General features: G+C 54.0%; 1 protein-coding gene across 3 annotated transcripts in view; it reads left to right on the top strand.

Annotated features, from left to right (window-relative positions):
• The window catches only part of CACNG5 (calcium voltage-gated channel auxiliary subunit gamma 5), a 49,384-nt gene extending 30,068 nt beyond the window's left edge, over positions 1–19,316 (top strand). For all 3 annotated transcript variants that reach the window (XM_069749178.1, XM_069749180.1, XM_069749179.1), the window contains 2 exons: positions 14,269–14,414; positions 14,484–19,316. In XM_069749178.1, coding sequence (XP_069605279.1) covers positions 14,269–14,414; positions 14,484–14,741 — 404 coding nt within the window. In that variant the 3' untranslated portion in view covers positions 14,742–19,316. The remainder of the gene's footprint in view (positions 1–14,268; positions 14,415–14,483) is intronic.
• The last annotated feature ends 3,466 nt before the right edge of the window (positions 19,317–22,782 follow it).

Genomic DNA, 22,782 nt, shown 5'->3' with positions numbered 1-22,782 from the left:
TCTCACAATGTCCTTTTTCTCTATCCCTCTTCTCCTCAGGCCGGTGATTTGGGCCTGGAAACCGTCATAGGGCTGTTAGAAATTCAGCTGTATGACCTCTCACTTTCAGCTCCTTAGCCCAACTGCCCAACTGCCAGTTCTTCTCTCAGACCAGAATGGATCAAGGGGAGTCTCTGGAGCTCCCCCTTCTGGCCGGAGGAGGTAGTGCAGTCTTGCTATTTTAGTATTTGTATTCAGTGTCAGTAACTATATTAGTGGCAAATACCTCTAGGGGTGCCACATTTACATGGAGGAGGAGCAGGATCCCAGCAGCACAGAGGATGTCAGGAGAGGAGATCACAGCTGGGAGTTACATGGAGGAGGAGCAGGATCCCAGCAGCACAGAGGATGTCAGGAGAGGAGGAGATCACAGATGAGTTACATGGAGGAGGAGCAGGATTCCAGCAGCACAAAGGATGTCAGGAGAGGAGGAGATCACAGCTGATAGTTACATGGAGGAGGAGCAGGATCCCAGCAGCACAGAGGATGTCAGGAGAGAGGAGATCACAGCTGATAGTTACATGGAGGAGGAGCAGGATCCCCAGCAGCACAGAGGATGTCAGGAGAGAGGAGGAGATCACAGCTGAGAGTTACATGGAGGAGGAGCAGGATCCCCAGCAGCACAGAGGTTGTCAGGAGAGAGGAGATCACAGCTGAGAGTTACATGGAGGAGGAGCAGGATCCCCAGCAGCACAGAGGATGTCAGGAGAGGAGATCACACCTGGGAGTTACATGGAGGAGGAGCAGGATCCCAGGAGCACAGAGGATGTCAGGAGAGGAGGAGATCACAGCTGAGAGTTACATGGAGGAGGAGCAGGATCCCCAGCAGCACAGAGGATGTCAGGAGAGGAGATCACAGCTGGGAGTTAAATGGAGGAGGAGCAGGATCCCAGGAGCACAGAGGATGTCAGGAGAGGAGGAGATCACAGCTGAGAGTTACATGGAGGAGGAGCAGGATCCTCAGCAGCACAGAGGATGTCAGGAGAGAGGAGGAGATCACAGCTGAGAGTTACATGGAGGAGGAGCAGGATCCCCAGCAGCACAGAGGATGTCAGGATATCACAGCTGAGCGTTACATGGAGGAGGAGCAGGATCCCCAGCAGCACAGAGGATGTCAGGAGAGGAGATCACAGCTGAAAGTTACATGGAGGAGGAGCAGGATCCCCAGCAGCACAGAGGATGTCAGGAGAGGAGGAGATCACAGCTGAGTTACATGGAGGAGGAACAGGATCCCCAGCAGCACAGAGGATGTCAGGAGAGGAGGAGATCACAGCTGAGAGTTACATGGAGGAGGAGCAGGATCCCAGCAGCACAGAGGATGTCAGGAGAGAGGAGATCACAGCTGAGAGTTACATGGAGGAGGAGCAGGATCCCCAGCAGCACAGAGGATGTCAGGAGAGGAGGAGATCACAGCTGAGAGTTACATGGAGGAGGAGCAGGATCCCAGCAGCACAGAGGATGTCAGGAGAGGAGATCACAGCTGAAAGTTACATGGAGGAGGAGCAGGATCCCCAGCAGCACAGAGGATGTCAGGAAAGAGTAGATCACAGCGGAGAGTTACATGGAGGAGGAGCAGGATCCCCAGCAGCACAGAGGATGTCAGGAGAGGAGGAGATCACAGCTGAGAGTTACATGGAGGAGGAGCAGTATCCCAGCAGCACAGAGGATGTCAGGAGAGAGGAGATCACAGCTGAGAGTTACATGGAGGAGGAGCAGGATCCCCAGCAGCACAGAGGATGTCAGGAGAGGAGGAGATCACAGCTGAGAGTTACATGGAGGAGGAGCAGGATCCCAGCAGCACAGAGGATGTCAGGAGAGGAGGAGATCACAGCTGAGAGTTACATGGAGGAGGAGCAGGATCCCCAGCAGCACAGAGGATGTCAGGAGAGAGGAGATCACAGCTGAGAGTTACATGGAGGAGGAGCAGGATCCCCAGCAGCACAGAGGATGTCAGGAGAGGAGGAGATCACAGCTGAGTGTTACATGGAGGAGGAGCAGGATCCCCAGCAGCACAGAGGATGTCAGGAGAGGAGGAGATCACTGCTGAGTGTTACATGGAGGAGGAGCAGGATCCCCAGCAGCACAGAGGATGTCAGGAGAGAGGAGATCACAGCTGAGAGTTACATGGAGGAGGAGCAGGATCCCAGCAGCACAGAGGATGTCAGGAGAGGAGGAGATCACAGCTGAGAGTTACATGGAGGAGGAGCAGGATCCCCAGCAGCACAGAGGATGTCAGGAGAGAGGAGATCACAGCTGAGAGTTACATGGAGGAGGAGCAGGATCCCCAGCAGCACAGAGGATGTCAGGAGAGGAGGAGATCACAGCTGAGTGTTACATGGAGGAGGAGCAGGATCCCCAGCAGCACAGAGGATGTCAGGAGAGGAGGAGATCACTGCTGAGTGTTACATGGAGGAGGAGCAGGATCCCCAGCAGCACAGAGGATGTCAGGAGAGAGGAGATCACAGCTGAGAGTTACATGGAGGAGGAGCAGGATCCCAGCAGCACAGAGGATGTCAGGAGAAAGGAGATCACAGCTGAGAGTTTCATGGAGGAGGAGCAGGATCCCCAGCAGCACAGAGGATGTCAGGAGAGGAGATCACAGCTGAGAGTTACATGGAGGAGGAGCAGGATCCCAGCAGCACAGAGGATGTCAGGAGAGAGGAGATCACAGCTGAGAGTTACATGGAGGAGGAGCAGCATCCCCAGCAGCACAGAGGATGTCAGGAGAGGAGATCACAGCTGAGAGTTACATGGAGGAGGAGCAGGATCCCAGCAGCACAGAGGATGTCAGGAGAGAGGAGATCACAGCTGAGAGTTACATGGAGGAGGAGCAGGATCCCAGCAGCACAGAGGATGTCAGGAGAGAGGAGATCACAGCTGAGAGTTACATTGAGGAGGAGCAGGATCCCCAGCAGCACAGAGGATGTCAGGAGAGGAGGAGTTCACAGCTGAGAGTTACATGGAGGGAGGAGCAGGATCCCCAGCAGCACAGAGGATGTCAGTAGAGGAGGAGATCACAGCTGAGAGTTACATGGAGGAGGAGCAGGATCCCCAGCAGCACAGAGGATGTCAGGAGAGGAGGAGATCACAGCTGAGTGTTACATTGAGGAGGAGCAGGATCCCCAGCAGCACAGAGGATGTCAGGAGAGAGGAGATCACAGGTAAGAGTTACATGGAGGAGGAGCAGGATCCCAGCAGCACAGAGGATGTCAGGAGAGGAGATCACAGCTGAGAGTTACATGGTGGAGGAGCAGGATCCCCAGCAGTACAGAGGATGTCAGGAGAGGAGATCACAGGTAAGAGTTACATGGAGGAGGAGCAGGATCCCCAGCAGCACAGAGGATGTCAGGAGAGGAGGAGATCACAGCTGAGAGTTACATGGAGGAGGAGCAGGATCCCCAGCAGCACAGAGGATGTCAGGAGAGGAGGAGATCACTGCTGAGTGTTACATGGAGGAGGAGCAGGATCCCAGCAGCACAGAGGATGTCAGGAGAGGAGGAGATCACAGCTGAGAGTCACATGGAGGAGGAGCAGGATCCCCAGCAGCACAGAGGATGTCAGGAGAGAGGAGATCACAGCTGAGAGTTACATGGAGGAGGTGCAGGATCCCAGCAGCACAGAGGATGTCAGGAGAGAGGAGATCACAGCTGAGAGTTACATGGAGGAGGAGCAGGATCCCCAGCAGCACAGAGGATGTCAGGAGAGGAGGAGATCACAGCTGAGAGTTACATGGAGGAGGAGCAGGATCCCAGCAGCACAGAGGATGTCAGGAGAGAGGAGATCACAGCTGAGAGTTACATGGAGGAGGAGCAGGATCCCAGCAGCACAGAGGATGTCAGGAGAGAGGAGATCACAGCTGAGAGTTACATAGAGGAGGAGCAGGATCCCCAGCAGCACAGAGGATGTCAGGAGAGGAGGAGATCACAGCTGAGAGTTACATAGAGGAGGAGCAGGATCCCCAGCAGCACAGAGGATGTCAGGAGAGGAGATCACAGCTGAGAGTTACATGGAGGAGGAGCAGGATCCCCAGCAGCACAGAGGATGTCAGGAGAGGAGATCACAGCTGAGAGTTACATGGAGGAGGAGCAGGATCCCCAGCAGCACAGAGGATGTCAGGAGAGGAGATCACAGCTGAGAGTTACATGGAGGAGGATCCCCAGCAGCACAGAGGATGTCAGGAGAGGAGATCACAGCTGAGAGTTACATGGAGGAGGAGCTGGATCCCCAGCAGCACAGAGGATGTCAGGAGAGGAGGAGATCACAGCTGAGAGTTACATGGAGGAGGAGCAGAATCCCAGCAGCACAGAGGATGTCAGGAGAGGAGATCACAGCTGAGGGTTACATGGAGGAGGAGCAGGATCTCCAGCAGCACAGAGGATGTTAGGAGAGGAGATCACAGCTGAGAGTTAAATGGAGGAGGAGCAGGATCCCCAGCAGCACAGAGGATGTCGGGAGAGGAGGAGATCACAGCTGAGAGTTACATGGAGGAGGAGCAGGATCTCCAGCAGCACAGAGGATGTCAGGAGAGGAGGAGATCACAGCTGAGAGTTACATGGAGGAGGAGGAGGATCCCCTGCAGCACAGAGGATGTCAGGAGAGGAGATCACAGCTGATAGTTACATGGAGGAGGAGCAGGATCCCCAGCAGCACAGAGGATGTCAGGAGAGGAGGAGATCACAGCTGAGAGTTACATGGAGGGAGGAGCAGGATCCCCAGCAGCACAGAGGATGTCAGGAGAGGAGGAGATCACAGCTGAGAGTAACATGGAGGAGGAGCAGGATCCCCAGCAGCACAGAGGATGTCAGGAGAGGAGGAGATCACAGCTGAGAGTAACATGGAGGAGGAGCAGGATCCCCAGCAGCACAGAGGATGTCAGGAGAGGAGGAGATCACAGCTGAGTGTTACATGGAGGAGGAGCAGGATCCCCAGCAGCACAGAAGATGTCAGGAGAGGAGATCACAGCTGAGAGTTACATGGAGGAGGAGCAGGATCCCCTGCAGCACAGAGGATGTCAGGAGAGGAGGAGATCACAGCTGAGAGTTGCATGGAGGAGGAGCAGGATCCTCAGCAGCACAGAGGATGTCAGGAGAGGAGGAGATCACAGCTGAGAGTTACATGGAGGAGGAGCAGGATCCCAGCAGCACAGAGGATGTCAGGAGAGGAGGAGATCACAGCTGAGAGTTACATGGAGGAGGAGCAGAATCCCAGCAGCACAGAGGATGTCAGGAGAGGAGATCACAGCTGAGAGTTACATGGAGGAGGAGCAGGATCTCCAGCGTCACAGAGGATGTCAGGAGAGGAGGAGATCACAGCTGAGTGTTACATTGAGAAGGAGCAGGATCCACAGCAGCACAGAGGATGTCAGGAGAGAGGAGATCACAGGTAAGAGTTACATGGAGGAGGAGCAGGATCCCCAGCAGCACAGAGGATGTCAGGAGAGAGGAGATCACAGCTGAGAGTTACATGGAGGAGGAGCAGGATCCCCAGCAGCACAGAGGATGTCAGGAGAGGAGGAGATCACAGCTGAGTGTTACATGGAGGAGGAGCAGGAACCCCAGCAGCACAGAAGATGTCAGGAGAGGAGGAGATCACAGCTGAGAGTTACATGGAGGAGGAGCAGGATCCCCAGCAGCACAGAGGATGTCAGGAGAGAGGAGATCATAGCTGAGAGTTACATGGAGGAGGAGCAGGATCCCCAGCAGCACAGAGGATGTCAGGAGAGGAGGAGATCACAGCTGAGAGTTACATGGAGGAGGAGCAGGATCCTCAGCAGCACAGAGGATGTCAGGAGAGGAGGAGATCACAGCTGAGAGTTACATAGAGGAGGAGCAGGATCCCCAGCAGCACAGAGGATGTCAGGAGAGAGGAAATCACAGCTGAGAGTTACATGGAGGAGGAGCAGGATCCCCAGCAGCACAGAGGATGTCAGGAGAGGAGGAGATCACAGGTAAGAGTTACATGGAGGAGGAGCAGGATCCCCAGCAGCACAGAGGATGTCAGGAGAGGAGGAGATCACAGCTGAGAGTTACATGGAGGAGGAGCAGGATCCCCAGCAGCACAGAGGATGTCAGGAGAGGAGATCACAGCTGAGAGTTACATGGAGGAGGAGCAGGATCCCAGCAGCACAGAGGCTGTCAGGAGAGATGAGATCACAGCTGAGAGTTACATGGAGGAGGAGCAGGATCCCCAGCAGCACAGAGTATGTCAGGAGAGGAGGAGATCACAGCTGAGAGTTACAGGGAGGAGCAGGATCCCAGCAGCACAGAGGATGTCAGGAGAGGAGGAGATCACAGCTGAGAGTTACATGGAGGAGGAGCAGGATCCCCAGCAGCACAGAGTATGTCAGGAGAGCAGATCACAGCTGAGAGTTACATGGAGGAGGAGCAGGATCCCAGCAGCACAGGGGATGTCAGGAGAGGAGGAGATCACAGCTGAGAGTTACATGGAGGAGGAGCAGGATCCCAGCAGCACAGAGGATGTCAGGAGAGGAGATCACAGCTGAGAGTTACATGGAGGAGGAGCAGGATCCCAGCAGCACAGAGGATGTCAGGAGAGGAGGAGATCACAGCTGAGAGTTACATGGAGGAGGAGCAGGATTCCAGCAGCACAGAGGATGTCAGGAGAGGAGGAGACCACAGCTGAGAGTTACATGGAGGAGGAGCAGGATCCCCAGCAGCACAGAGTATGTCAGGAGAGAGGAGGAGATCACAGCTGAGAGTTACATGGAGGAGGAGCAGGATCCCCAGCAGCACAGAGGATGTCAGGAGAGGAGGAGAGCACTGCTGAGAGTTACATGGAGGAGGAGCAGGATCCTCAACAGCACAGAGGATTTCAGGAGAGAGGAGGAGATCACAGCAGAGAGTTACAAAGAGGAGGAGCAGGATCCCCAGCAGCACAGAGGATGTCAGGAGAGAGTAGATCACAGCGGAGAGTTTCATGGAGGAGGAGCAGGATCCCAGCAGCACAGAGGATGTCAGGAGAGGAGGAGATCACAGCTGAGAGTTACATGGAGGAGGAGCAGGATCTCCTGCAGAACAGAGGATGTCAGGAGAGGAGGAGATCACAGCTGAGAGTTACATGGAGGAGGAGCAGGATCCCCAGCAGCACAGAGGATGTCAGGAGAGATCACAGCTGAGAGTTACATGGAGGAGGAGCAGGATCCCCAGCAGCACAGAGGATGTCAGGAGAGGAGGAGATCACAGCTGAGAGTTACATGGAGGAGGAGCAGGATCCCAGCAGCACAGAGGATGTCAGGAGAGGAGGAGATCACAGCTGAGAGTTACATGGAGGAGGAGCAGGATCCCCAGCAGCACAGAGGATGTCAGGAGAGAGGAGATCACAGCTGAGAGTTACATGGAGGAGGAGCAGGATCCCCAGCAGCACAGAGGATGTCAGGAGAGGAGGAGATCACAGCTGAGTGTTACATGGAGGAGGAGCAGGATCCCCAGCAGCACAGAGGATGTCAGGAGAGGAGGAGATCACTGCTGAGTGTTACATGGAGGAGGAGGAGGATCCCCAGCAGTACAGAGGATGTCAGGAGAGAGGAGATCACAGCTGAGAGTTACATGGAGGAGGAGCAGGATCCCAGCAGCACAGAGGATGTCAGGAGAAAGGAGATCACAGCTGAGAGTTTCATGGAGGAGGAGCAGGATCCCCAGCAGCACAGAGGATGTCAGGAGAGGAGATCACAGCTGAGAGTTACATGGAGGAGGAGCAGGATCCCAGCAGCACAGAGGATGTCAGGAGAGAGGAGATCACAGCTGAGAGTTACATGGAGGAGGAGCAGGATCCCAGCAGCACAGAGGATGTCAGGAGAGAGGAGATCACAGCTGAGAGTTACATTGAGGAGGAGCAGGATCCCCAGCAGCACAGAGGATGTCAGGAGAGGAGGAGATCACAGCTGAGAGTTACATGGAGGAGGAGCAGGATTCCCAGCAGCACAGAGGATGTCAGGAGAGGAGGAGTTCACAGCTGAGAGTTACATGGAGGGAGGAGCAGGATCCCCAGCAGCACAGAGGATGTCAGTAGAGGAGGAGATCACAGCTGAGAGTTACATGGAGGAGGAGCAGGATCCCCAGCAGCACAGAGGATGTCAGGAGAGGAGGAGATCACAGCTGAGTGTTACATTGAGGAGGAGCAGGATCCCCAGCAGCACAGAGGATGTCAGGAGAGAGGAGATCACAGGTAAGAGTTACATGGAGGAGGAGCAGGATCCCAGCAGTACAGAGGATGTCAGGAGAGGAGATCACAGGTAAGAGTTACATGGAGGAGGAGCAGGATCCCCAGCAGCACAGAGGATGTCAGGAGAGGAGGAGATCACAGCTGAGAGTTACATGGAGGAGGAGCAGGATCCCAGCAGCACAGAGGATGTCAGGAGAGGAGGAGATCACAGCTGAGAGTCACATGGAGGAGGAGCAGGATCCCCAGCAGCACAGAGGATGTCAGGAGAGGAGATCACAGCTGAGAGTTACATGGAGGAGGTGCAGGATCCCAGCAGCACAGAGGATGTCAGGAGAGAGGAGATCACAGCTGAGAGTTACATGGAGGAGGAGCAGGATCCCAGCAGCACAGAGGATGTCAGGAGAGAGGAGATCACAGCTGAGAGTTACATGGAGGAGGAGCAGGATCCCAGCAGCACAGAGGATGTCAGGAGAGAGGAGATCACAGCTGAGAGTTACATAGAGGAGGAGCAGGATCCCCAGCAGCACAGAGGATGTCAGGAGAGGAGGAGATCACAGCTGAGAGTTACATAGAGGAGGAGCAGGATCCCCAGCAGCACAGAGGATGTCAGGAGAGGAGATCACAGCTGAGAGTTACATGGAGGAGGAGCAGGATCCCCAGCAGCACAGAGGATGTCAGGAGAGAGGAGATCACAGCTGAGGGTTACATGGAGGAGGAGCAGGATCCCAGCAGCACAGAGAACGTCAGGAGAGGAGGAGATCACAGCTGGGAGTTACATGGAGGAGGAGCAGGATCCCCAGCAGCACAGAGGATGTCAGGAGAGGAGGAGATCACAGCTGAGAGTTACATGGAGGAGGAGGAGGATCCCCAGCAGCACAGAGGATGTCAGGAGAGGAGATCACAGCTGAGAGTTACATGGAGGAGGAGCTGGATCCCCAGCAGCACAGAGGATGTCAGGAGAGGAGGAGATCACAGCTGAGAGTTACATGGAGGAGGAGCAGAATCCCAGCAGCACAGAGGATGTCAGGAGAGGAGATCACAGCTGAGGGTTACATGGAGGAGGAGCAGGATCTCCAGCAGCACAGAGGATGTCAGGAGAGGAGATCACAGCTGAGAGTTACATGGAGGAGGAGCAGGATCCCCAGCAGCACAGAGGATGTCGGGAGAGGAGACCACAGCTGAGAGTTACATGGAGGAGGAGCAGGATCTCCAGCAGCACAGAGGATGTCAGGAGAGGAGGAGATCACAGCTGAGAGTTACATGGAGGAGGAGGAGGATCCCCAGCAGCACAGAGGATGTCAGGAGAGGAGATCACAGCTGATAGTTACATGGAGGAGGAGCAGGATCCCCAGCAGCACAGAGGATGTCAGGAGAGGAGGAGATCATAGCTGAGAGTAACATGGAGGAGGAGCAGGATCTCCAGCAGCACAGAGGATGTCAGGAGAGGAGGAGATCACAGCTGAGAGTTACATGGAGGGAGGAGCAGGATCCCCAGCAGCACAGAGGATGTCAGGAGAGGAGGAGATCACAGCTGAGAGTTACATGGAGGAGGAGCAGGATCCCCAGCAGCACAGAGGATGTCAGGAGAGAGGAGATCACAGCTGAGAGTTACATGGAGGAGGAGCAGGATCCCAGCAGCACAGAGGATGTCAGGAGAGAGGAGATCACAGGTAAGAGTTACATGGAGGAGGAGCAGGATCCCCAGCAGCACAGAGGATGTCAGGAGAGGAGGAGATCACAGCTGAGTGTTACATGGAGGAGGAGCAGGATCCCCAGCAGCACAGAAGATGTCAGGAGAGGAGATCACAGCTGAGAGTTACATGGAGGAGGAGCAGGATCCCCAGCAGCACAGAGGATGTCAGGAGAGGAGGAGATCACAGCTGAGAGTTACATGGAGGAGGAGCAGGATCCTCAGCAGCACAGAGGATGTCAGGAGAGGAGGAGATCACAGCTGAGTGTTACATGGAGGAGGAGCAGGATCCTCAGCAGCACAGAGGATGTCAGGAGAGGAGGAGATCACAGCTGAGAGTTACATGGAGGAGGAGCAGGATCCCAGCAGCACAGAGGATGTCAGGAGAGGAGGAGATCACAGCTGAGAGTTACATGGAGGAGGAGCAGGATCCCAGCAGCACAGAGGATGTCAGGAGAGGAGATCACAGCTGAGAGTTACATGGAGGAGGAGCAGGATCTCCAGCGTCACAGAGGATGTCAGGAGAGGAGGAGATCACAGCTGAGTGTTACATTGAGAAGGAGCAGGATCCCAGCAGCACAGAGGATGTCAGGAGAAAGGAGATCACAGCTGAGAGTTTCATGGAGGAGGAGCAGGATCTCCAGCAGCACAGAGGATGTCAGGAGAGGAGATCACAGCTGAGAGTTACATGGAGGAGGAGCAGGATCCCAGCAGCACAGAGGATGTCAGGAGAGAGGAGATCACAGCTGAGAGTTACATGGAGGAGGAGCAGCATCCCCAGCAGCACAGAGGATGTCAGGAGAGGAGATCACAGCTGAGAGTTACATGGAGGAGGAGCAGGATCCCAGCAGCACAGAGGATGTCAGGAGAGAGGAGATCACAGCTGAGAGTTACATGGAGGAGGAGCAGGATCCCAGCAGCACAGAGGATGTCAGGAGAGAGGAGATCACAGCTGAGAGTTACATTGAGGAGGAGCAGGATCCCCAGCAGCACAGAGGATGTCAGGAGAGGAGGAGATCACAGCTGAGAGTTACATGGAGGAGGAGCAGGATCCCCAGCAGCACAGAGGATGTCAGGAGAGGAGGAGTTCACAGCTGAGAGTTACATGGAGGGAGGAGCAGGATCCCCAGCAGCACAGAGGATGTCAGTAGAGGAGGAGATCACAGCTGAGAGTTACATGGAGGGAGGAGCAGGATCCCCAGCAGCACAGAGGATGTCAGGAGAGGAGGAGTTCACAGCTGAGAGTTACATGGAGGAGGAGCAGGATCCCAGCAGCACAGAGGATGTCAGGAGAGGAGATCACAGCTGAGAGTTACATGGTGGAGGAGCAGGATCCCCAGCAGTACAGAGGATGTCAGGAGAGGAGATCACAGCTGAGAGTTACATGGAGGAGGAGCAGGATCCCCAGCAGCACAGAGGATGTCAGGAGAGGAGGAGATCACAGCTGAGAGTTACATGGAGGAGGAGCAGGATCCCCAGCAGCACAGAGGATGTCAGGAGAGGAGATCACAGCTGAGAGTTACATGGAGGAGGAGCAGGATCCCAGCAGCACAGAGGATGTCAGGAGAGATGAGATCACAGCTGAGAGTTACATGGAGGAGGAGCAGGATCCCAGCAGCACAGAGGATGTCAGGAGAGAAGGAGATCACAGCTGAGAGTTACATGGAGGAGGAGCAGGATTCCAGCAGCACAGAGGATGTCAGGAGAGGAGGAGATCACAGCTGAGAGTTACATGGAGGAGGAGCAGGATCCCCAGCAGCACAGAGGATGTCAGGACAGGAGATCACAGCTGAGGGTTACATGGAGGAGGAGCAGGATCTCCAGCAGCACAGAGGATGTCAGGAGAGGAGGAGATCACAGCTGAGAGTTACATGGAGGAGGACCAGGATCTCCAGCAGCACAGAGGATGTCAGGAGAGGAGATCACAGCTGAGGGTTACATGGAGGAGGAGCAGGATCCCCAGCAGCATAGAGGATGTCAGGAGAGGAGGACAACTCCAGTAGCACAGAGTATTTCAGTGCCTGCTATAACGTGTCACTTTGTAGTTTCTCCCCCTATTCTGATGTTTCCGGCCCCTGTAATCTGGGATTAGCGCAGTTGTGGTTTCATATAATGCAGATAGTAATATGCAGTTCTGTTAGTGGCGCCACCTACTGCCAGGATAGATTAGAGGCTGATCTTCACCTAAACTGTCTTGTCCCTCCCCGAATCCCCCTGCTTCAGGACCCCAGAATTTATAATATACTGTAGTCCTGTGACCTCCCCTCAAATAATATGCCACACATTTCCCTGGGCCTCCATAAGTAGCAGCCCCCCACTCAGAGCCGCAAGGACCCCCATCCACAGCTCACCCAGGATACCCATTCACAGCTCACCCACTCGCTCAAGACCCCTATAAATGACACACTCTCACCATTGGGTAATTTATAGAAAATGGCACAAAAAAAAGTGGGAAATACAGGCACCAAATCCCTTTCGGGGAGCTGTGTGAAACATTATCAGCTTGCACACAAACCACAGGCCACTGTCAGAGTCCAGGAGCCCACCCAAAAAAACAAATGAAAACGCATAGTCCAATAGAGAAGAAGGCGAACCCTGTCATGGTATCATCCCCACCACTCACACCAACTTGTCATGAACCGGGGTTGTTTGGTTGCCCCTGGTTCTTTCTGAAGGGGATTTATCTATATCCCACTTCCCAGTTCCGGTTTCGTACTTGCAGCTCTCTGGCGCCCCCTTACCCTCAGGTCAGAGTGGGTACTGCATCTAGGATAATTAGTCGCCATAAAGGCTGCCTGCTATGTACTGGCAGGCTGCAGCGAGAGCGATATAACTACTCCCACTCAGGCGGGAACAATAATTATCAGCTCCGCTGGTCGCTACAAAGCCTCCCAATCGCACAGGACAAATCCCGCTGCCACCAGCTCCGACTTCTTAATTATTAAAGGGTCCGGAGCCCACCCAGATTAGTAGCGTAATTCACTTCAGAGGATGTGACCGTACATTATAGAGCAAGGAGTGACAAAGCTAGTAATTTTTTATTTTACTCCACAAAAGGTAGGCAGTGTTTACAGAGGTATAAAAAGGTATTATAACGAAGACAAGTATCGTATGTGCTGTACAATTACAAATAAAAAAGGGTTAAAGTTGAAAAAACGCTTACATATCGTTATGTCATCTTATTTCATGGCTGACCGTGTGCTGTGGAGGAGGGGACACATCTACTGTAGATGCATACCATACATCTGTAGAGCAGCTAGACCCCAGACAAAGACACGTGAAGCCTGCTGCTTCGCTCACTTATTTCCTAGCCTAAAACCAAGGCACTCCCCCTGTGGTGACTTCACTTAGAGGCTGAATTCTCCCCTTTTCTTAGAGTTATGGCAACCATTTTATGCCTAGCTCGCTGTACAAACCTTGTATATGGAGACACAATGATCAGGAAGTGCACCACGTCAGGGTGATTCTTTTAAGTGTAAACACGGCGTAGTTAGACGACCCACTTATGGAGAAACCCGCTCCTTGCACTCTTTGGGTTTAGTTTCTAGCGATTTCATGGGGTTATAGATTTCTCGATGGACATCCGGATATATTATATCTCTTGCCCTGATTGGTGCCAATATATATACTCGTAAAAGGACAATAGAATCTCATGCTTTCTGTACCAGTTCTAGCCAGTACCAGGTGGGAGGGGGGAATGAGGAGGGTAGACAGACTTGTCTGTCGCAGCATAGAGCCATATAAATTCTTGAGGGAGGGGGGAAATGAGGAGTTTAGGATTACACACACAAGCAGAGGGAGAAAGAGTGGCTCAGAACTCCAGCCTTGTGTTGGCAGGCAGAGGAAACTGCAGCTGAGAGCGCTGTATGTGTAAGTGAAGTAATCAGAACTTTCCTATTTCCTGGCAGTCCCCATCATGACTCGATAAAGGATTCTTATACCCCATAAGAAGGGCTGCCTTCTTTAATTTACCATCTGTCCTTAGACCCCCCCAAATACCACCACCTCCCTGAGACCACCTCTGTTCTCAGTGATGACTCATGTACCGCTCTCACCCCTCAGATCTCTCTCTGTATACAGTGATGACTCACGGGCCACTCTTGCCTCTCAGGTCTCTCTCTCTTTACAGTGATGACTCACGGGCCACTCTTGCCTCTCAGGTCTCTCTCTCTCTATACAGTGATGACTCACGGGCCACTCTTGCCTCTCAGGTCTCTCTCTCTATACAGTGATGACTCACGCGCCACTCTTGCCTCTCAGGTCTCTCTCTCTATACAGTGATGACTCACGGGCCACTCTTGCCTCTCAGGTCTCTCTCTCTGTACAGTGATGACTCACGGGACACTCTCACCCCGCAGGTCTCTCTCTGGTGGTCGGGCTGGTTCTCTACATTTCCAGCATTAATGATGAGCTCCTGAATCGGCCGCAGGACGCGGAGTCTGTCTTCAGCTACAAGTACGGCTGGTCCTTCGCCTTTGCTGCCATCTCATTCCTGCTGACAGAGGTAAGTGGCGGATGATGGGGGTAGTTGTACGGTAACGGTGAGGTGCTAATAGCAGGGTGTCTTCCACAGAGTGCGGGGGTGATGTCCGTCTACCTGTTCATGAAGCGGTACACGGCGGAGGACGCCTACCGGCCGCACCCTGGCTACTACCGGCCGCGGCTCAGCAACTGCTCCGACTACTCTGGCCAGTTCCTGCACCCCGAGGCGTGGGCGAGGGGCCGAAGCCCCTCCGATATCTCCAGTGAGGCCTCGCTGCCGATGGGGTCCAACTACCCAGCGCTGCTGAAGTGTCCTGACTATGACCAGATGTCGTCCTCCCCCTGCTGAGCCAACCGGACCCCCAGGACTCATCCGCCACCCCACATGTGTTTAAGGGTCCACCAGAGCCAGTCACAGGGGTCCTGGCCGCACATGAGCCCCACGTAGGTAGGAAAACAAGCTCTGCACAGCCGCAACCGGGCCAAAGAGTTCAACACCCCCAGAGACGTCGACACTGTAGTGAGTGGGACCACCACAGTGGAAGGACACGGACTCCTGGTATAGTCCTCCAGTCACCTCCAGAGCTGCACTCACTGTTCTGCTGTCATATCATTTCTTATCCTCCAATCACCTTCAGAGCTGCAATCACTATTCTGCTGTCATATCATTTCTTATCCTGCAGTCACTCTTCTGATGTTACATCCTGCTTTATCCTCCAGTCACCTCCAGAGCTGCACTCACTATTCTGCTGTTACATCAGGTCAAATCCTCCAGTCACCTCCAGAGCTGCAGTCACTATTCTGCTCTTATATCGTGGTTGTTTTTGCTGCTCTGAGATAGAAGATAAGTTTCCACATTCTGGGATATTCCTATTTTATTAACTTTTCTTTGCTGCGTGACTTCTGGCATTGTGCTTCTCTCTTCTGTCTTTCTCCTGGCTGTCACCCAAAGTTTTGCGTGTCTCTCGCCCAGAGTTGTGCGTGTCTCTCGCCCGGAGTTGTGCGTCTATCACAACACATCTGTTGGGTGACCAGGGGCTTCTTGCCTGTCCCTAACACTAGGGGGAGCCCTAGCTCGCCCTATTCCCCAGGATACTTCTGAAGGTGAAGATGCCGGGGCCTCTGACCTTGCCTTATCTCCTAAGTTAGTCCTCCGTCTGTTCTCTTCCGCCACCCAGGGAAGGGGGGGGCGCTACTGTACACCGTAGTACACCAACCCGACAAGGCAACACAGACAAGGGTTAACAGAAAACTCCAGACATACAAAAAATTCACACACATACAAGAGAGGAATTCACCAGGGTGTGCAGGAAAGGCAAGAAAGCAAAACAGAGAAGGATAAGGAATTTCCACACATACAAACCAAGCAACAGTCACAGATAACTCCTCCAACTCTCCTTCTCATGTGTGCTCCTATGTCCGATAGCCATGCAGCAAATGCTAGCTCTGATAAGGATTAGTAACAGAGCCCAGATTAAAGGAGAAAGGAGTGGCTAACCGAGCTCAGCTGAGCACAGCGCTTTCCAACATCACTATTTAACCCCTGTTCTCCCAAAAGAAATAAACACCATTAAAATGAAGAAGTGCCGCTTCTCAGCGCCGGAGTAGGAGCAGTCAGATGCTGCGGTCTTCTGGCTCCACAATGTTGCGGTAACCCCGTGACAGTGAAGCGATGGCCGGGGGACCACCACGGTGCAGGAAGACTACTGTACACAAGATGAGGTGCAAACAACGAAGGGTAGATTTATTGGGAGGCAAGGAATGAAAGGAATGAGGAAGATGCAAACAGGGGTTTACAATGGCAAACGACAATTTACAAGAGTAATAAACTTTATCTTTTCGTAAAATAGCATGGTGCTCCAACTATTGCAGACTCAAAATATGTCTAACAAGCAAATGTAAACAATAAACGAGTGATGATGCTATTCTATGTATAACCTCCCTGGCCTTTACTAAGCAGGCCATACGGCTCCCGTGTACTGACTATTGAAGCCTACACTAGGCCCTAACAGGTGCATCAAACAGGAACACTCACGGTGATGTTGGAGAATCAGGTCCAGTCCCAGGTGGCCCCCAGCAGTCCAATACGGTGGTGTGCACGGCTTTCTGTCAGCTCTGTGAAACGTGGTCTTCTCCTTGCTTCTGGATCCTAGGGATGCTCCTGGAAACTGTAAATCCCTTTCTCTGTATCTTCGTGGCTCTCTTGCAGCTATATCAGGACACAGTTCTCTTTCAGCTATCAGCACAAAAAGTCCTCTCTGCAGCAGCCTCAGCTTACACGTTGCTCCAGCTCCACACCTGCACTCTGCACAGACCAGTTCATTACAACGATTATTGCAGGGGAGAAGCAGAACATTCCATCACGCCAGACAAGTGGGTGCAGCCTCTTAAAGTGACAGCGTGTTCCTTACTGTCCATAACAGCACCACCCTGTTACAACAGCATCTCTCTCCCGGCGTCTCTCGTCTGGAGTTGTGCGTCTCTTGCCCCTCTCTTGCCCAGCGTTGTGTGTCTCTCACCTGGCGTTCGGCTCTCGCCCATCTCTTGCCCAGCCTTGTGCGTCTCTCCCTGGCATTATGCGTCACTCGCCCGTCTCTCCCCGGAGTTATTCGTCTCTCGTCCAGAGTTGCTTGGCTCTCGCCCATCACTCCCTGGTGTTTGGCGTCTCTCGCCCAGAGTTATTCGTCTTTAAGTCGTCTTTTTCCGGCATTGTGCATCTCTCGCCAGGAGTTGTTCAGCTCTTGCCTGTCTCTCCCCGGCGTTATGCGTCTCTCGCCCGTCTCTCCCAGGTGTTGTGCGGCTCTCGCCCATCTCTCCCTGGTGTTGTGCCACTCTCGCCTGTCTCTCCCTGGTGTTGTACGGCTCTCGCCCATCTGTCCCCTGCTTTGTCCGGCTCTCGCCCGTCTCTCCCCGGCATTATGCGGCTCTCGCCCGTCTCTTCCCGGCGTTGTGCGGCTCTCGCTCGTCTCTCCCTGGTATTGTGCCGCTCTCGCCTGTCTCTCCCTAATGTTGTACGGCTCTCGCCCATCTCTCCCCTGCTTTGTCCGTCTCTCGCTCGTCTCTCCCCGGCGTTGTGCAGCTCTCGCCCCTCTCTCCCCGGCTTTGTGCGGCTCTCGCTCGTCTCTCCCCGACGTTGTGAGGCTCTCGCCCATCTCTCCCTGGTGTTGTGTGTCTCTCGCCCGTCTCTCCCCAGCATTGTGCGGCTCTCGCTCGTCTCTCCCCGACGTTGTGAGGCTCTCGCCCGTCTCTCCCCGGTGTTGTGTGTCTCTTGCCCGGCGTTCTTCGGCTCTCGCCCCTTTCTCCCCGGAGTTGTGCCTCTCTCGCCCATCTCTCCCTGGCGTTGTGCGTCTCTCGCCTGTCTCTCCCCGGCGTGTGCGGCTCTCGTCCATCTCTCCCCGGCGTGTGCGGCTCTCGTCCATCTTTTCCTGGCACCTCTCGCCGGTGTTGTGAGGCTCTCGCCCGTCTCTCCCCGGTGGTGTCCGGCTCTCGCCCATCTCTCCCTGGCATTGTGCAGCTCTCGGCCGTCTCTCCCTGGCATTGTGCGGCTCTCGCCCATCTCTCCCCGGTGTTGTGCGGCTCTCGCCCATCTCTCCCTGGCGTTGTGAGGCTCTCGCCCGTCTCTCCCCGGTGTTGTCCGGCTCTCGCCCATCTCTCCCCGGCGTTGTGTGGCTCTCGCCCGTCTCTCCCCGGCATTGTGTGTCTCTCGCCTGTCTCTCCCTGGCGTTGTGCGTCTCTCGCCGGCGTTGTGAGGCTCTCGCCCGTCTCTCCCCGGTGTTGTGCGGCTATCGCCCGTCTCTCCCTGGTGTTGTGCGGCTCTCACCCATCTCTCCCTGGCATTGTGAGGCTCTCGCCCATCTCTCCCCGGTGTTGTCTGGTTCTCGCCCATCTCTCCCCGGCGTTGTGTGGCTCTCGCCCGTCTCTCCCTGGCATTGTGTGGCTCTCGCCTGTCTCTCCCTGGCGTTGTGCGTTTCTCGCCGGCGTTGTGAGGCTCTCGCCCGTCTCTCCCCGGTGTTGTGCGGCTCTCGCCCGTCTCTCCCTGGTGTTGTGCGGCTCTCGCCCATCTCTCCCTGGCGTTGTGAGGCTCTCGCCCGTCTCTCCCCGGTGTTGTCCGGCTCTCGCCCATCTCTCCCCGGCGTTGTGTGGCTCTCGCCCGTCTCTCCCCGGCATTGTGTGGCTCTCACCTGTCTCTCCCTGGCGTTGTGCGTCTCTTGCCGGCGTTGTGAGGCTCTCGCCCGTCTCTCCCCGGCCTTGTGAGGCTTTCGCCCGTCTCTCCCCGGTGTTGTGCGTTTCTCGCCCAGCGTTGTTCGGCTCTCGTCCCTTTCTCCCCGGAGTTGTGCCTCTCTCACCCATCTCTCCCTGGCATTGTGCGTCTCTCGCCCATCTCTCCCCGGTGTTGTGTGTCTCTTGCCCAGCGTTGTTCTGCTCTCGCGCCTTTCTCCCCGGAGTTGTGTGTCTCTCGGCCGTCTCTCAGCCAGAGTTGTGCCTCTCTCGCCCATCTTTCCCTGGCATTGTGCGTCTCTCACCCGTCTCTCCCTGGTGTTGTGCGTCTCTCGCCCGGCGTTGTTCTGCTCTCGCCCCTTTCTCCCCGGCGTTGTTTGGCTCTCGTCCGTCTCTCATCCAGAGTTGTGCCTCTCTCGCCCATTTCTCTCCGGTGTTGTGCGGCTCTCGCCCATCTCACCTGCTCTGCGGAGAGTTAATGAATTTATTACAAATCCGCTGATGAAGGACATCGGTAACATTCATGTGATCCAGCACCAAGGACAACTGACAGGTGCCAGATTATCGGACTGTGAGGTCAGTCGCTTGCCCAGATTATTGGACACTCTGGATCGGCATCTGCCGGATCATCGGACTTTCTAGAATCGGGTGTGAGGATCCCAGACTCCCTGGATCATAATAAAGTGCTGGATTATTTGACTTTCTAGACGATCAGCTTCCAGATTATTGTAGTTTTGTAGATTAGCGGCAGTGGCCCCTCAGGCGCCGGATTATCGGACTGTCCGTGTGTTGTAGTGATGGAGAATGAGTGTGATGTCTGATCAGACCCCGGATAATGAATGGGAGAGACTGAGGAATGATTGGCAGCAGCCCTGGAGCATCGGATGAGGCACTGCCGCTCATCGCTGCCGCGGTGCCTGGTTCTTGTGCTTTTCTTTGATTTGCGCCTCGTTCTCACCTGTGTTGTTTTCTGTGTTGTGGGCCAAGTCCGATGTTTTTTCCTCTTTCATTAAATGCTCCTTTTTTTAAAAGTTGCAAAGTTTTGGAGCAGCTCCATCGTCAGTATCTGGTGACCACCCATCTCCTCCATCATCAGTATCTGGTGACCGCCCGTCCCCTCCATCATCAGTATCTGATGACCGCCCGTCCCCTCCATCATCAGTATCTGGTGACCGCCCGTCCCCATTATCATTATCTGGTGACCGCCCATCACCTCCATCATCATTATCTGGTGACCGCCCATCACCTCCATCATCAGTATCTGGTGACCGTCTGTCACCTCCATCATCAGTATCTGGTGACCGTCCGTCTCCTCCATCATCAGTATCTGGTGACCGACCATCACCTCCATCATCAGTATCTGGTGACTGCCCGTCGCCTCCATCATCAGTATCTGGTGACTGCCCGTCTCCTCCATCATCGCTATCTGGTGACCGCCCGTCTCATCCATCATCAGTATCTGGTGACCGCCCGTCTCCACCATCATTATCTGGTGACCGCCCGTCGCCTCCATCATCACTATCTGGTGACCGCCCGTCTCCACCATCATTACCTGGTGACCACCCGTCACCTCCATCATCAGTATCGGGTGACCGCCCGTCTCCTCCATCATCAGTATCTGGTGACCGCCCGTCGCCTTCATCATCGCTATCTGGTGACTGCCCGTCTCCTCCATCATCGGTATCTGGTGGCCACCCGTCTCATCCATCATCAGTATCTGGTGACCGCCCGTCTCCACCATCATTATCTGGTGACCGCCCGTTGCCTCCATCATCACTATCTGGTGACCGCCCGTCTCCACCATCATCTGGTGACCGCCCGTCACCTCCATCATCAGTATCTGGTGATCGCCCGTCACCTCCATCATCAGTATCTGGTGACCGCCCGTCCCCTCCATCATCAGTTTCTGGTGACCGCCCATCACCTCCATCATCGGTATCGGGTGACCGCCCGTCTCCTCCATCATCAGTATCTGGTGACCGCCCGTCGCCTCCATCATCGCTATCTGGTGACTGCCCATCACCTCCATCATCGCTATCTGGTGACCTCCCTTCGCCTCTATCATCGCTATTTGGTGACTGCCCATCACCTCCATCATCGCTATCTGGTGACCTCACTTCGCCTCCATCATTGCTATCTGGTGACCTCCCTTCACCTCCATCATCGCTATTGGGTGACCGCCCGTCTCCTCCATCATCAGTATCTGGTGACCGCCCGTCGCCTCCATCATCGCTATCTGGTGACTGCCCATCACCTCCATCATCACTATCTGGTGACCTCCCTTCGCCTCTATCATCGCTATCTGGTGACCGCCCGTCGCCTCCATCATCGCTATCTGTTGACCGCCCGTCTCCACCATCATTATCTGGTGACCGCCCGTCACCTCCATCATCAGTATCTGGTGACCGCCCGTCTTCTCCATCATCAGTATCTGGTGACCGCCCGTCACCTCCATCATCAGTATCTGGTGACCGCCCGTCACCTCCATCATCACTATCTGGTGACCGCCCGTCGTCTCCATCATCACTATCTGGTGACCGCCCGTCTCCACCATCATTATCTGGTGACCGCCCGTCACCTCCATCATCAGTATCTGGTGACCGCCCGTCCCCTCCATCATCAGTATCTGGTAACCGCCCATCACCTCCATCATCAGTATCTGGTGACCGCCCGTCACCTCCATCATCAGTATCTGGTGACCGCCCGTCCCCTCCATCATCAGTATCTGGTGACCGCCCATCACCTCCATCATCAGTATCTGGTGACCGCCCGTCTCCTCCATCATCAGTATCTGGTGACCGCCCGTCGCCTCCATCATCGCTATCTGGTGACCTCTGTTATGATCAGGTGACCTTGGAGCAGCATGAAAACTTTCCCTGGAGTAGGTGGTAACTATACTGACCGCAAACCCTGATCTTAACACCGAAACTAGAAGTAGCCGTGGGGTGTGCCTAACAAAACCTAGACACCTCGACACAGCCGGAGGACTAAATACCCCTATAGATGGAAATAGGAATACTATCTTGCCTCAGAGCAGACCCCCAAAGGATAAGCAGCCCCCCACAAATATTGACTGTGAGTAGTAGAGGAAAAGACACACGCAGGCAGGAAACAGGATTTAGGAAATGAGGCCACACTAGCTAAATAGGAAAGGATAGGACAGGATACTAAGCGGTCAGTATTAAAAATCCTTCCAAAAGTATCCACAGCAGAAAATACAAAAACTCCACCATCTAACTAAAGATGTGGAGCGTATATCTGCAACTCCAGAGAATCCAACAAGACTGAGAAAACACTGACACAGTCTAAGCTGGACAAGAGAAAAACAAATGAATAGCACAGAATATAAGCACACTGCATGTGTGCCACAGAAAAAGAAACAGACTCTTATCTTTGCTGAATTGGCAGCTAAGCAGGAGAAGCCAGAAAGTAACATAGTAACATAGTTAGTAAGGCCGAAAAAATACATTTGTCCATCCAGTTCAGCCTATATTCCATCATAATAAATCCCCAGATCTACGTCCTTCTACAGAACCTAATAATTGTATGATACAATATTGTTCTGCTCCAGGAAGACATCCAGGCCTCTCTTGAACCCCTCAACTGAGTTCGCCATCACCACCTCCTCAGGCAAGCAATTCCAGATTCTCACTGCCCTAACAGTAAAGAATCCTCTTCTATGTTGGTGGAAAAACCTTCTCTCCTCCAGACGCAAAGAATGCCCCCTTGTGCCCGTCACCTTCCTTGGTATAAACAGATCCTCAGCGAGATATTTGTATTGTCCCCTTATATACTTATACATGGTTATTAGATCGCCCCTCAGTCGTCTTTTTTCTAGACTAAATAATCCTAATTTCGCTAATCTATCTGGTATTGTAGTTCTCCCATCCCCTTTATTAATTTTGTTGCCCTCCTTTGTACTCTCTCTAGTTCTATTATATCCTTCCTGAGCACCGGTGCCCAAAACTGGACACAGTACTCCATGTGCGGTCTAACTAGGGATTTGTACAGAGGCAGTATAATGCTCTCATCATGTGTATCCAGACCTCTTTTAATGCACCCCATGATCCTGTTTGCCTTGGCAGCTGCTGCCTGGCACTGGCTGCTACAGGTAAGTTTATCATTAACTAGGATCCCCAAGTCCATCTCCCTGTCAGATTTACCCAGTGGTT

Source organism: Ranitomeya imitator, chromosome 2 (genome assembly GCF_032444005.1).
Source record: "Ranitomeya imitator isolate aRanImi1 chromosome 2, aRanImi1.pri, whole genome shotgun sequence".
NCBI lineage: Eukaryota > Metazoa > Chordata > Amphibia > Anura > Dendrobatidae > Ranitomeya > Ranitomeya imitator.
Note: the sequence above shows the minus strand (reverse complement) of the source record. Positions and strands in the feature narration are given on the sequence as shown.